Genomic DNA, 14818 nt, shown 5'->3' on the forward strand with positions numbered 1-14818 from the left:
TTTGCGTCCAGTCTTTAAACTACATTAAACCAACGTTCTATCATCATGTAGATTAAAGCATTTCTTCCTCTCTGTGTTTGAACACAGATAACCTTTCTCTTCTTCATCTCAAATTTATGCACATTCATGCTGTTATCGCACCCAGAACTACAACACTCCTGCTGGGTTGTGGTGAAAGTCACATCCACAACATGAGGACTTCTCCTAGTGGTGCTTCACATCTGACCCTGTGCTTCCTCGTCTACCACCTCCTAGTTAATGTGTCGTGTTTTGACTCAGCGCTCCTCATACACCGTCTCCCTCTGCAGCACAAGTTTCATCTGGACAGTTTGTTAATCCCCATGAGTCCATCTTAATGTGTGGCTCTGCTGCTGCTGCTGTTTGTGCGTATTAATTATACAACCTCAGTGCCTTTGTAGTTACGAGAGCTCTCAGCCAGTCGATGTTTTGTAAGCAAAGTGGCGTCACATGCTCGCTCAGCACATGCAGCTATTGACAGAGAAACACTGCCTCATAAACTCAAACAGGTGTGAAGGCCGCTCGCTAGCATGCCTTTGTCTTAAGTGAAACGCATAAAGTGAAGAGGATGTGTAGAAGTGTTTTGATGTGAACTGAAACAGACAGCAGGAAGCGGTTATGTGTCAAACTCTGTTTCTGTGTGTCGTTCTCAGGAGATTCCTTCACTCAATTCCGGTTTTCAGAAGAAAAAGACTGGGAGATGGACTCATCTGCAGCCAGTCAGGTAAATCTATATTTGACCCCATCTGTTTCTTTGTCTCCGATGGATTTAACCCACTTTGTGAGGTATGGATCCCTCAAACGGACTGAAAACACACAGCAGTTAGAAGCACGATGACTAACACGAGATAAAAGACGATTGTTCGGAGCAAGAAAAAGCAGACAACCTGGTGCCTTTAATGGGATCTTTTACTCTTTAACTCATGAGTAAAATGAAATGCACACAGATATTTTCGGCTAAAGAGGCCTTCAGATGATCACATTCAGATTACTTTATTGTGCATTAAAGCATTTGATTCAGACCTGTGGCTCAGGAGGTCAATGGGTCGTCCTTTGTTGCATCTTCTGCTCCTCACATCTGCAAGGCGAGCCGTCCTTGAGCGAGACACTGCAGCCCGTGTTGCTGTGAAATGTGTCTGTGAGCGAGAGGCGAATTGTAAAGCGCTTTGTGCTGCCAGTCGGAAAAGGCGCTTTATAAATGCATTTAACTTGCTCAAAAGAATTTGAAAATTGCTATTCAAATACCTGCAAAACGAATGGTATTCCATTAATCAGCTTGTATTTCTAAGGATGCTTTCACAACCCAAAGTTTAGTCTGTTTCAATCGAACTTTGGTTAGAGTTTGTTTGGTCGCTTGTGAACGTTCCAATCGTGTATAATAACAACAATATATTACATTAAATAACCTACGTTCAAATTTGCAATATTTAAAATTCTTCATTGAGCATGAGTATGTTTTTGAAAGTAAAAAAATAAATAAATTCAAAATCCATTTTATGTGTTTTTTTGGGTTCAAAATGTTGATTTCTTATTTTAGTGCCTGGTACAACTAAAGGTACATTTGTTTAATATAATAACAAACATAGCTCATAAAAGTTTAATTTAAGAGCTGATATCTAGCCATTTTCCATGGTTTTCTTGATAATGATTTTGGTTATTATCAAAAAAAAACATGGAAAATGTCTAGATAGCAGCTATTAAATTAAACTCTTATGAGCCATTTTGTTGTTATCAATATATTTGTCCAAACAAATGTAATGTTTAGTTGTACCAGGCATTTAATTGAACAATAAAGTGAAGAAAACAAGGGTGGTCTAATATTTTTTTCCCCATAACTGTATAATAAAATTACATTAAATAACCTGTGTTCAGCAATTGCATGTGTTGCAATATTTAAAATTCTTCATTGAGCATGAGTGTTTTGAAAGTAAAAAATAAATAAATAAATACATTTTTATGTTGTTTTTTTGTTTTGTTTTTTGAGTTCAAAATGTTGATCCAGTAAGTAAAAGTGATAAAATTATTATCAGGCCAAATAGGTGATGCTGTGCTGGAAAAAAATGATGCCATGTTCTAGCAAACATTTATTCAATTTGAATAAGTCAAAAATGGCCACAATAGGCCAAAACACCAAAGGGTTAAAACATGTAATGATAGAACTAGAAACTTGTAGAAACAAAATCATTTCAGTGTGTCTTCTTGTTTCCTCTCCAGATGTTTGCAGGGTTTGTGGACCTCCCAGCGCTCGCACAGAGCCTCCAACAGGTTCCTCTCCACCAGAGACTCAACCTGGAGGCCGAGCTGCTTCAGGTAGACCTGCAGCTCCTGCACCGCAACAACTGCTCCAACTGCTCCAACTAATCACAAACTTTAGGTTTATTTATTTACTCTGATTCTGTTTCAGGTCTCCACACCAGTGGAGCTGCCCACTATGACCATCGCCCCGAAACAGGAGCCGCCCAAAACATTCACTCCTCCGACTGCAGCTCTAAAAGTCCTCAGCACCGACCAGAAGGTCCCCTCAGCTACAAAGCCGGCCTCGGGGTCCGACTCACGGGTTTCCTCGGCCGCTGCAGAGCCGCTGGCGGGTGATGGAGGTGATGGAGGTGATGGAGGTGATGGAGGTGATGAAGAGCTGGACCTGCTGCTCAGTTTACAGAAACCAGTCCCAGGAGCAGGAAGCTGCTCCGTCAGGGTTGAGGAGGCTGCCGTTACAGAGAAAGGTGAGCTCAATATTTCGGAAAATTTTTTTTTTTTTTTTAAATTATGACTATACTGACATTTCTTTCATGGAATTTTTGATGACATAGTATACTATGACATTTTTGATGCAAATTGGAAGAGAAACTGACATTTTTCATAAACTATATATGCTGTTTTTTAATTCATCAAGACATGTTTGGACATGCTATACCATGGAGTTTGGTTGGGTTTTTTTTTGGACTTGCTGAAATTGGTGTTTGTGTTTTTTTTGTTTTTTTTTAGATATTTCTGGACATACTATACTATTACCATGCTCAGTGTGCTATTTTACTGTGTTTTTTTACGGGGCATTTTTGGCCAATCTTCACTTTTTTTCTACTTTTCTCGACATACTATGATAATTTGTTGTTTTCTATCAAAAACGGTCAAATTTTAAAAAGCCAAAAAATGCTTAAAATGGATCAATAATAGTCTTTTGATACATAATAGAGCATAAGAGCATATGGCCAGAATTTACAGAAAAACACCATATGGAAATGTCCAAAAATTACCCCCTCAAAAAACGTCTGCATGTCAGTTTTTTATATCTATTGATACATATTAGAGCATAATATGGACAGAAATGACAGAAAAACACCATATCATAGAATGTCCAAGAACTGAAAAAAGTCAACAGTCGATTTTTGTGTCGAAAATGGTCAAATATTAAAATGCCTTAAAAAAAACAAAAACAACAACAACCTAGAAATGGCCAAATTATACTTGATCATAGCTCCTCTGATATCCCTTCTCAATCCTCGATCATCCGAGCAAAAATCAGAGTTTTGGGATGGTCGTCAAGATGGCGCACCAGAACAACTTCCGGTTCAATCGAGGGTTGAGGAGAGATAAAATAAGAGAACTGAGAAGGAGCCCAAGAGTCAGTTTTTTACCCACCGTGTTTTCTTTTCATCTGCAGCTGGTGAGGAAATGAAGGAGGTGGTACCAGAGGTGATGGAGGAGAAGATGGAGGAGGTAAAACACAAAGATGTCACACCTCCCAAGTCTTGTTCTGTCAAGCAGGAAGTGACAGAAGAGGACCTGGAGGACTGGCTCGACAGCATGATCTCCTGACCATCAACCCACAAATAGAACTGATGAAGGAGTTTGGTGTTCACATTCAGCCTTGAATCCAATTATAAAGGACATGAAAGTTGGATGTTTCTTTCACCTTTGCATCTGCTTTTTTTTGCCAATTAAAAAGCAGGTGTCAAGTTATTTGTTCATTAGTTTCCAGGGCTGAATGAGAGACAGTATGTTTAAAGGTGAAGAGACAGGACAGCACGTATTTGTGATAATGTGTCAAAATGTTCCCGCTGCACTTCGTGTTTCAGAGAAAGAATCCTCTGTTCCTTGTGAAAGGTACACACTACACTAGTGTCGCCGTCAGAGGGATCACAACTGCACCAGGCACGGATGAATGAAACATTGCTTTATTGCATCACTTACTTTATTCATTTCCTCCCCCTCGTCAAAAGAAATGCAGTTTACCAAAGCTACTACATACATACAAATGGCCATACAATAGCAGTTAACCATGTTGTCATCAATAAATCTTTGAACCAAGTTTTTTTTTTTTTTTTTCATTTTCCTGTTTGGGGGCTCTTCTACTGTGGAGAGAAGTGCAGGCGGGCAGGACACCACAGCTTAGAAACTAAACCAAACTAAGCAACATTTACACAAGGATCATCTAGATTTTATACAACAAATGTTTTCTTTATAATTTAAAAGCCACAAAACTAGCTTGAGCTAAATCTGCTTATAACTAATCCAGAGCTAGAGCACTGCTTGTGTCAGGAGGGACAAAAATGATAATTTTTTTTTGCATAGTTTCTCGTAAGGCACATCGGCACTTGATAAACACCTAAAGTGAGTCGTCTCTGGTCCTGGAAGAACCATCTTCATTTCATCGGACAGAATTTGAAAAGGCAGATCAGGTCTCACTTATGTCATATGATGTTAACCGGATCAACAGTGATCGATTCTAGCAGCACACATCCATTCAGTTGGTTTGGTAACAAGTGACACAAACATCCTGGCATTAATCTAGAAATTGTGCATATTCAGACATTCAGTTGTCATGCTGTAACCCTTCACATGTATCAAATGTCTACACACAACAAATTGTGCAACAGGTTGGGGTTAAGCAAGTGAAAAGGCAATGTGAATCAGAATCAAAAGAAGAATTTGCATAAAAGAGGCGTCGTGGCAAGTGACTATTTCTCGGCAACGAGGAAGAGGACTTGGATGCACAAACCCGAATGTCCAATCATCAGTCGTTCGTCTTAAAATCATTTCCTTGAAATTATTTGTGTATCTGAATTCAGAATGAATTTTTTTTTTCTCGACACCATGGCAGCAGAGAAAGTCCAAAGAGTGTTCATGTTCTGTTAACAGGGTGAAGTCAAGTTCAGTGTCTCTTTCAGATTGAAGGAAAGTAGAGAGGCGTGTTTAGGGGCACGACACAAGGCTGGCCCTCTTTAACCCAACTGGTCCTCGTATTGCTTACGGAAGCAGTCTCCAGTGGGGAAGAAGTCCCAGCATCTCTCCTGGTACATCTTCCACACATACGACTCCTGGAGGGGCAAAAGAACAGCCGTGATGATGTGGATCAATGAATAAAGTTTAATGAAGCACTCCACCAATTTCATACGTTAACTTCAGATTACTATTTATGACTGGCAAAAACTAAGACGGAAACAAATGTCAATTATATGTATGTATGTCAATTTTTGTCAAAAATTGTCAAATTTTTAAATGTCTAAAAATGCTTAAAATGGGTCAATTATAGTCTGTTGATACATGTAATAGTATATTTTCTTCAAAAATGGCGAAAAACACCATATTATGGGATGTCCATAAATAACCCGCTCAATAAAAAAGTCATACTATAGCATGTCAATTGTTGTCAAAATTGGTCAAATTTTAAAATGCCTAAAAATACTAAACATGGGTCAATTATGTTCTGTTGATACATAATAGAGCATAATATGGCCAGAATTTACAGAAAAACACCATATTATGATGTCAAAAATGGTCAATTTTTAAAATGACTAAAAATGCTTAAAATTGGTCAATTATAGTCTGTTGATACATGCTGTAGTAAGGCTTGTCCAAAAATAGCGGGGAAAAAACACATTATTGGATGTCCAAAAAATGACCCCCTCAGAAAAAGTCATACTATATTTTGTCAAAATTGGTAAAATTTTAAAATGACTAAAAATGCTTAACATTGGTCAATCATGGTCCGTTGATACATAATAGAGCGAAATATGGCTAGAAATGACAGAAAAACTCCATATTTTGGGATGTCCAAAAATAACCCCCTCTAAAAAAAGTCATACTATATGGCATGTCAATTTTTAAAATGATTAAAAATGCTTAAAATTGGTCAGTTATAGTCTGTTGATAAATGTGGTAGTAAAGCTTACCCAAAAAATAGCAAAAAAACACCATATTATGACGTCCAAAAATGACCCCCTCATAAAAAAAGTCATACTATATAGCATGTCGATTTTTGTCAGAAATGGTCAAATTTCAAAATGCCTAAAATGCTGAAAAAAGTATAGTCTGTTGATACATATTAGAGCATAATATGGGCAGAAATGACAGAAAAACACCATATTATGGGATGTCCAAAAATAACCCCCTCAAGAAAAAGCCTACTATAGCCATATATATACTATAGCATGCTAGAAATGGCCCAATTATACTCTGCTGATACATGTAGTACTATAGTTGGTCCAAAAATAGTGAAATAAAAATTGTCATAGTATAGTATGTCATAAAAAATGTCATATTATAGTATGTCTTCAAAATTTCATGAAAAATGTCATAATATAGTGTCATATTTTCTGCAGTAACATCTAGTAACTTAGTAGTATCACAACATTAAAGCTTTATGTTTATTCTCTGCAAGCAGCTGAAGTTGGTCCTTTTTGCAGCCTGAAGGAGCTGCAGCAAAGCACTTTCCTTCTGCTAAATTCTTGACATAAGAACAGTGCATCCACATCAAATAAAAACAACTTGAATCTCAGGTGCACGACAATAACAAGTTAATATCAAAAAAGTCAAAGTGAACCCACGCATTGCTTCTTCCTCCTGCTAAGCTGTACTTATGCAACATAAACAAGTGGGTTGAATTGTTGCACAAGTAAAACCTACTGAAGTTTCTGTAACCTTTCTTTGCTGTCTTAAGATTGATCAGACACATGATATCTCACAGAAGAAAATGCTGCAGAGAAGTGAAGCAAAACTATAGGTTTTGAAACTCGTCACATACCTGACCCGTGTGTTCAGTCTCGTCCTTGTTAATCAGGTACATCAGGAAGAACCTGCACACAAAAGCAACATGAGTGGTGTGAAAAATGTCCACATTGTAAATCAGAAATTGATTTTTTGTTTTGCTGCTTCACTCACAGGTAGTTAGCTAGGTTGTGCTCTTGTAAGGTGTGGGTTTCAAACCCGTGAGGTGTCCGGTCAAAGTAGTCGTTTCCAATGCCACAGATGAAGCATTTGGTCTGAAAGAGGAAAAAAACAGAAAAGAAAGGATGTTTTTAATAGAATGCCACAGAAGGTCAGATTCTGGAGCAAAAAATAAATAAATAAATACAATAAGAAATCCTATGTGCTGAACTACTGTAGTGCATATTTGTGAGAGAAACATTGCTATGCAATTTTTTGACATGCTGCTACTACTACTACTACCACCACGGTTTTTACTACTACTACTAACACCACTGTTGCTACTACTACCACTGTTTCTACTACTACTACTGCTGCCTCTACTACTACTGCTACCAACACAGTTTCTACTACTACTACTACCACCACAGTTTCTACCACTACTACTACTACTACTACCACGGTTTCTACTACTACTACTACTACCACCACGGTTTCTACTACTACTACTACTACCACCACGGTTTCTACTACTACTACTACCACCACCACAGTTTCTACCACTACTACTACCACTACGGTTTCTACTACTACTACTACTACCAGAGTTTCTACTACGGTTTCTACTACTACCACAGTTTCTACTACTACTACTACTACTACCACCACTACGGTTTCTACTACTACTACTGCTGCTCTCATCACCAGTGTTGGAAGAAGTACTAAAGTAAAAGTACTAACACTACACTGTGAAAGGACTCTACTACAAGCAAAACTCCTACATTCAAATTTGCTGTAAAAGTAAAATTACTTGTTATGCAGAATGGACACACTCAGAATATATTATTGTATTATTATTATTACTACTGTAGTAAAATCCTGTATTTGGTCAGCTCTATTAACAGCTTTCACACCAGCCAAAACACGTCACAGTTGGATTGTTTGAACTGAACCATATGGGACCCCTTACTGTCAGTATTTCCTCCACATATCTGCATCTGCATATGACTAACTGAAGAGAACTTTGTGTGTATTAGGAGGTAATGTTTGTGTCTGGGCCTCACCTCCATGTCCTCCTTCACCTGCTCCTGCTGGTCTCTCAGCTCACCAAAGGCATCAATGATCAAACCTGAAGGAGGAACAGGTGGTCACAGTACTGAGCATGATTTATCTTAAAACACCTCTTTTAGTTACATGTATGCTTGAGGATGCAGAACATGGAGAAATGAGAGGGCAGAGTGAAAGCTTGTGTACCCTGAATGATGGCCAGCAGGATGACGATGACAAAGAAGAAGAAGGTGATGTCAAACAGGATGCGGTAGAGCTCGTAGGGGTCTCCAGCTGGGTCCTCCAGCTCGTCTCCGATACCACCTCCAGCTCTCACACCCACGTACATGTGGAACAAATAGCACTGCCAAGAAGAAAAAAACAGGAAAGTAACTTACAGCTTCACAGTGAGCTGAAGAGTGTTAAAGGCAGCTGTATTTCCTTCTGTGGTAGGTAGGGATGGAAAATAAAGATTTATCGTCCTTCATTCTTTCAACCTTCATTCAAACAATAAAAGGGTTAATTGTGTAACTAAGAAGACAAAAAGCACAAAGCCTGAAGAAGCAAAACATGTCTCATAAGAAGTTAAGAAAAATAACATTTCTCCTGAGAAATTTAGAGGGAGAAAATATTTAATATATATATATAAAATTTAATAACCCCTGTCTGTTGTGCAGTGAATAGATGTTTTCATTTGCCAGTTATTCACGATTACACTTTTGAAATGAATGTACAAAGTTTACTTATTACATTTTTTTTCTGCTTTTCTAATCGCCAACACCTGCTTTCATACCAAGATGAAGGTCAGCAGGCAGGTTTATTCAAAATAAAATGAACCTTTTTCAACTCCAAACTTGTCGAAGGCTGCAGCCTTGGAAAGCCACTTTCTATATCCACACTTTTTTTTTTTAATTTACAGTTTTTGGAAATGCAAATGTAAAAATAGTCTGCTTTGATTAATATTTAGTTTAACATTTCTTTTAAAACATCTAAATTAACATTTTAAGGTGTTTGTGGCAGACTAAGGTGCATGAATTTGGTGCAATGCTACAAAGACAGACTACCTTCAGTGGAGGGATGTGAAACTCCTCTAGTGACAAACTTTGCAGATACAGCTACACTAAGTATCAGAGGAGGCCAGGCGTACCGTCATCATGTCGTCACACTTCATGTCCGGCTCGTCTTCATCCTCACTCTTATTGTAGAACTTCCTGAAGAAGTTGAAGGCCACCACGGTGTAGAGATAGACGACCACGGCCAGCAGACCCACAGTCAGCACAAGCTGCAAGCAGAGAAAGTTCATTAAAACATGAAACTTACAAGCACTAAAACATTTCATTTGACCTTTATTTCTCCCGGTAACAATGTGAGCTGAGTGTTGAGGGGGCAGCAGCACCTTTTCTTGTTTAAATGAGAATTATCTTTGTGGCTTTTGTCAAGAGAACTGAATCAACTTGACAGCGTCAGTGCAGGTTTCATTAATAGGGAACGTGGAGCACAAAAGAAGTGCAGTATTTTCGAGGCCTCTACAGCTGAATCAAGGACTTCAAAACGGCTTTCATTAGAATTCAGAGGCTTTCTGCAATTCACTAAATCTAATTAATGCCATTGCAGAACTTCTTTATGCCCAATCAGTGACCTGAAACTTACTAGTTATTCTGCTTTTTAAATAAACATGCTGCTGCTGCTGCCTGAACTGTATAATAATAGTGTAAACCACTGTCTGATTCCCAACTTCGACAGAAGTTAAACGTTTCACCTCTAATCTGTTACTTTAACCGAACTATTTCAACTGTTTGTCCAACAATTCAGGCTCTTAAAGCAGTTTATCCATTTTGTTTGGCTACCTATTTTAACCATTAACTCTCAGCGAACTATTATTTCAGCCTCTCAAAATATTACACTAACTGTTCAGACTTAGTTCATTTCATTTTTCATTTATCCTTTATTTATTTCTCATTTACAATGATGTTGAGAGCACAGAGAAAACACAATGAAGAACGAACAGCACAGACACTTGAAAATATTAAAAACAGTTACAGTGAAAGGCAGAGCTGTTGATTATGATAGTTTTAAACTGGCCCATAGTTATAATTGTGTTGAGTTTGAGGGAATGTTGCAAGATGTTCCAGTAGATGCAGCAGAAAAACTGAGGAGTTTTTCCAAATTCAGTATTTGTCCAGGGAACATTGAGCATTAAGCATCACTAGAGCGTGTTGGATAATTACTATGTGACCAGTTTAATAAAGTGCTGAGGTATGGTGGCATGTTGCCTATCAAGTAGTGATGGCCAGATGAAGCTCCATGAAGCCTTAAAGCTTTTCTTCTATTTGGTTAAAAAAGGTTGATTTCTCAAGGCTTCATGTGCTCACAAACCTCCTGCTGGTCAAAACCTTAATTGTCATTTCAACTATTTGTGGCCTCTTGTCTGTCTGCAACAGTGTCAGCATCAGAATAATCACTGCCAAGAACAATTTAATTTGATTTTATGTGGTTCATTCATTCAATCTGTTTTTGATAAACTTATGGGTCATGGAAGAGTCTATTAATGTAAAAAAAACAACAACAAAAACGTGTCAGTATGATTTCAAACAATTCTGAATAAATCCAATAGGACATGAGATGTTTATGTTAAAACTGTTGCAGTGTTTTCCAAAGATTAGACAGTGATTGTGCTGATGAATACTGGGATGATGATGATGATGATGATGATGATGATGATAATAATGATGATGACTTTATTCATTTTTATTAAGAAAGAATATTTTTGCCACTGTGCTTGGACTCAATTTTGCAGGGATCCATTGTGTATTATATATTGTTCATATATCACACCAACCTGACACCAACACTCAAACCATTCCCTGAACCAGCGAGGCTTCAAACGTCATCAGTTCCGTCACTGTCCCTTAAAGAAACAAGCCTCGACACGCACTTCATAAAAGACTTACTGGATTTCTCTACACATGCTCCGAAGCCTCGGCACACTCCGTCCTATCACTACTATCAGGACTTTATAAATTAAAAGTAACCAGTTGACCTCTTCTACAATCTTTCCAAGTACCCCTGGTTGGGAATTACTGGTCTCAGCTTTATTGCAACATATCAGCAGCAACAGTGAGAAGAATATCCAAATCTTTGTTGTCTTAAAATGTTTGAAAACTTGGAAAGAAACTAGATGCAAAGTTTCTCACAACATCTCTGTGTAATAAGGTGTAAATGACCTCAACTCCACTTATCCAAGAGGCAAACAGCAAGTACTGCTGCCTTTTTCTTAATAATTAATTTCTATTTAATTCCATTAATCTATTTCTCATGACGTTTATTTCTCAATATCCTGTGAGCTGGAGGACTATGAATCTCCACAGACATACAGTTTCTATTATAAGGCTCCATCTTTTTTCTCCCAGAAGATAATATCTTGATTTGATTATCTCGGTGTAAAATATGAATCACGTTGCTCTTTGTTTTGTCCCTAATATCTATCATGGACCACATGTTCATACAGATTAAATGCAGAAACAAGTATCTTCTACGTGTCCAGAAAGTCGCTGAATATTTCTCCATATTCTTCTTAACAATCCAAACCCCCCAAAAAACATTTTAGCTTAATTTTCAGGGCCTTCTAGTTCTATGCAGAAGCTCAGGAAAAGGAAAAAGGAAGTTAAAGGAAAAAGCTGCTCTGCCACGTGAGTGTGGCGTGATTATAGTTTATCTTCTTATCTGTCCTCTGGCTCCCTCTGCTGGTTGAACTACGTACCTGCTTGCCGTTGTGAGTGACAGAAGACAGGATGGTGCGAAGAGTCTTGAAGCCCATTGCAATGTCCAGCAGATGGGCAGCAAAGAAGAAGTTGTTGAAGTGTCCGAAAATGGACATGGTGGCGTACCAGATCAGATACAAAAAGTACTGTAGGACAAAAAGGCTTTGCATTAGTGACAAATGACAAATAATATCTCTGATGAAGCATTTAAAATATATTTGCATTGCTCTGGTCTATTTGAATTGACCACTAGTCTCTTAGCACTATAACACCCTGCATTTCACTACACAAATAACAAATGAAACTTTTAAATCCTTTGAAATATCAGCCCAACTTCTTTACTGTATTTAACTAAACGTGTCTTCAGTTGACCTAAAGGTTAATGTTGTATATTGTTCTACTTATATAGTAATACTATGGAAACTAATTTAGAAAATGATTAAATGCATTACAAAATAAACTTAACCTTTATCATAAGTCAAACCTTTTTAGAGCTTTAAAAAAACAAAAAAAACAACAACTTTATTTTCCCCACAGTGCATTAAAAAAACAACAACAAAAAAAAAACACAACCTACATTGTCAGTCAGAACAACGCCCATTTTCCAGATGTGGTACTTTGTATCAATGGAGCTCAGCCTGCCAACGAGAAGGCAATATGTTGAATCATAGTAGTGTTGTTGCTGTATAACTAACATGCAAGCATAAAAAAATATAAACCACATTGATGCATGAGCATTATAAGATTGTCAGTTTTTCTTTACATTTTTTAAATGTTTAGAATAAAAGACATTTCATTCATGCTATTTCAGATTCTCAGGCCTTAATTTAAAATCCCTTTCAATACATTTTTTTTTTATAAAACACCATGAGAGATGAAACTTCTGTGTATCTCACCAGGAGACCAGGGAAGCTTCCTTCTCTACTGTCTCCACTGTGGGGTCAAAGTCCAGAGCGTTCTTGTCCAGGCCTAACAGCTCAGCGATGCGTTCAGCTCCATACAGGTCTCCGTATTTGTTGATCACCTACACATACAGAGGGAGGCTCGCTCACTTAACAGTAAACTGTGAGTCAGGACTTTAAGAAACGATGCAGAAACACAATGTTCCAGGGTCAACCACAAAAAATTAGGCAGAGTTTCTGGTTACTATGATTTCAATAGTTAGTATGTCAGATAATGTATAACAACTATAAATATTAAGGTCACATAACATGTTTACAACCATAAAAAATAACATTAATCATCTGATGTGGATTATTTTGAACAAAATCTTATCCAATTTGAAGGTTTGGGCATGAAAATCAACTCAACAGGATTTCACAGAGACAGATACAATATTACTACATATCTGGTTACTTGTTCAGCTCACAGTGTTTTAACATTGACCTGGAATTCTTCTTACACACTCACCTTGCGCTTGATAAACTTGTCCCAGTAGTTGCTGGGGAAAGATCTGTAAAAGTGAAAGAAAGCAGACATGAGTCTCAGCTGTGGGAATACAACTAGTTTGATCAAATAGAACTTTTAGAAAAGTTTGATAGAATTCCCTCAAAAAGTCTGATACATATTGTACTGCACACAAAATGTCTCAGCTGGGATTGTTGATTATTTTCTGTATTGATTAGGCTGCTCATGTTTTAAAATAATTAGTAATAATTGTTTATTTAATAAAATGTCGGAAAATAAGGACAAAACGCCCCCATAATTTCCAACAGAATGTGCTTTGTCCAATGTACTGTACTGTACATTTTAGCTGTCCAAACAACAGCCAAAAGGATGCAGTTTATTATTATATGAAGAAAAGTTGATGATGATAAAAATGAAAGCTGCACAATCTCACAACGGAGAAGCTGGAACCTACAAATGTTGAAACAGCTAAGCAATTCTTTTTTGCTGTTGATTATTTTGTAAGAATCAACTAATGATTCCCTAACTAAAGTGTGCTGGTCTGAGGCCTGAAACCTGCAGTCCCAAAATGAGTCCCTGGTCATTTCTCTGAACCTTCTCATGCTGATCACCAATGTAAATAAATACATTTTTATGATACTAAAGGATACTGGGACTAGCAGGATGAGGTGTTTATCATCACTAACTAGAGAAAGTGTTTTGTGTTAAAAAACTCTCTGTAGGTGAGAAGATTTTCTTTACAAAGACAAGTTAAATGAGCCATATAAATCAATAAAAGGACCCAGATTTGAAACTTAAGTTAATGCCACATGTGAACGAGTCCAGTGACTCACGGTGTGTTGATGACGAGTCGATCCCATTGGCCCTTGATGTCATCGTCAGACGGCTGCTCGGTGATGTAGAGTCCGTCAAACTCAAGCTTCCTGGCGATCTCCTTCTCCCTCTTGAACACCACCAGAGGAACCTAGAGGCAAAATATTAAGTTGGGTAAAAAAACAGAAACTGACACAATGGTATCATCTGCAAAGAAATCATACGGGCCGTAATAGTATCATGAATAACTCCACCTTCAGACAGTAGTACCCGACCAGACAGACGAGTGAGATGACAGTGTGGAATACAGCCAGGAAGCGAAGCGTTGGTAACATGTAGCCGCTGCTCTCCTGCAGGACAAACTCATCCATGTCGAACAGTGTGTCTTCATCGTCTTCTTCACCGCCATCCCAGGAGTTTTCTTCATCTTCCTCTTCAGTTTCACCAGTGACCTAAAGATCAAAGAGAATATACCACACGTGCAATGAAACCCATTACTCTGATTACATTCTGACTTTGTAAGGAACTTGTAGTGTAAAAATATTTTAGTTAGTAGTTTGTTTTGGTTTAACTCTCCATCCTTTAATTTAACTAAAATGCTTGCTGGGATTGTTAGTGATAATCAC

At 37.7% G+C, this 14818-nt stretch overlaps 2 protein-coding genes across 3 annotated transcripts in view; one reads left to right on the plus strand and one right to left on the minus strand.

The window, feature by feature from the left end:
• aven (apoptosis, caspase activation inhibitor) overlaps nucleotides 1–4327 on the plus strand; it is a 40945-nt gene extending 36618 nt beyond the window's left edge. The window contains exons 3-6 of the mRNA XM_059356628.1: nucleotides 672–742; nucleotides 2233–2328; nucleotides 2423–2741; nucleotides 3680–4327. Of these exons, the coding sequence (XP_059212611.1) occupies nucleotides 672–742; nucleotides 2233–2328; nucleotides 2423–2741; nucleotides 3680–3834 (641 nt within the window). The 3' untranslated portion in view covers nucleotides 3835–4327. The remainder of the gene's footprint in view (nucleotides 1–671; nucleotides 743–2232; nucleotides 2329–2422; nucleotides 2742–3679) is intronic.
• Nucleotides 4328–5010: 683 nt separating this feature from the next.
• The window catches only part of ryr3 (ryanodine receptor 3), a 147486-nt gene continuing 137678 nt past the window's right edge, over nucleotides 5011–14818 (minus strand). For both annotated transcript variants that reach the window (XM_059356626.1, XM_059356625.1), the window contains 12 exons: nucleotides 14447–14644; nucleotides 14213–14343; nucleotides 13383–13425; nucleotides 12869–12996; nucleotides 12550–12610; nucleotides 11972–12118; nucleotides 9359–9493; nucleotides 8419–8575; nucleotides 8229–8293; nucleotides 7180–7280; nucleotides 7043–7094; nucleotides 5011–5336 (listed from right to left, as the gene is read on the minus strand). In XM_059356626.1, coding sequence (XP_059212609.1) covers nucleotides 5241–5336; nucleotides 7043–7094; nucleotides 7180–7280; nucleotides 8229–8293; nucleotides 8419–8575; nucleotides 9359–9493; nucleotides 11972–12118; nucleotides 12550–12610; nucleotides 12869–12996; nucleotides 13383–13425; nucleotides 14213–14343; nucleotides 14447–14644 — 1314 coding nt within the window. In that variant the 3' untranslated portion in view covers nucleotides 5011–5240. The remainder of the gene's footprint in view (nucleotides 5337–7042; nucleotides 7095–7179; nucleotides 7281–8228; nucleotides 8294–8418; nucleotides 8576–9358; nucleotides 9494–11971; nucleotides 12119–12549; nucleotides 12611–12868; nucleotides 12997–13382; nucleotides 13426–14212; nucleotides 14344–14446; nucleotides 14645–14818) is intronic.

The sequence above is a fragment of the Centropristis striata genome, chromosome 18 (assembly GCF_030273125.1).
Source record: "Centropristis striata isolate RG_2023a ecotype Rhode Island chromosome 18, C.striata_1.0, whole genome shotgun sequence".
NCBI classification, from domain to species: domain Eukaryota; kingdom Metazoa; phylum Chordata; class Actinopteri; order Perciformes; family Serranidae; genus Centropristis; species Centropristis striata.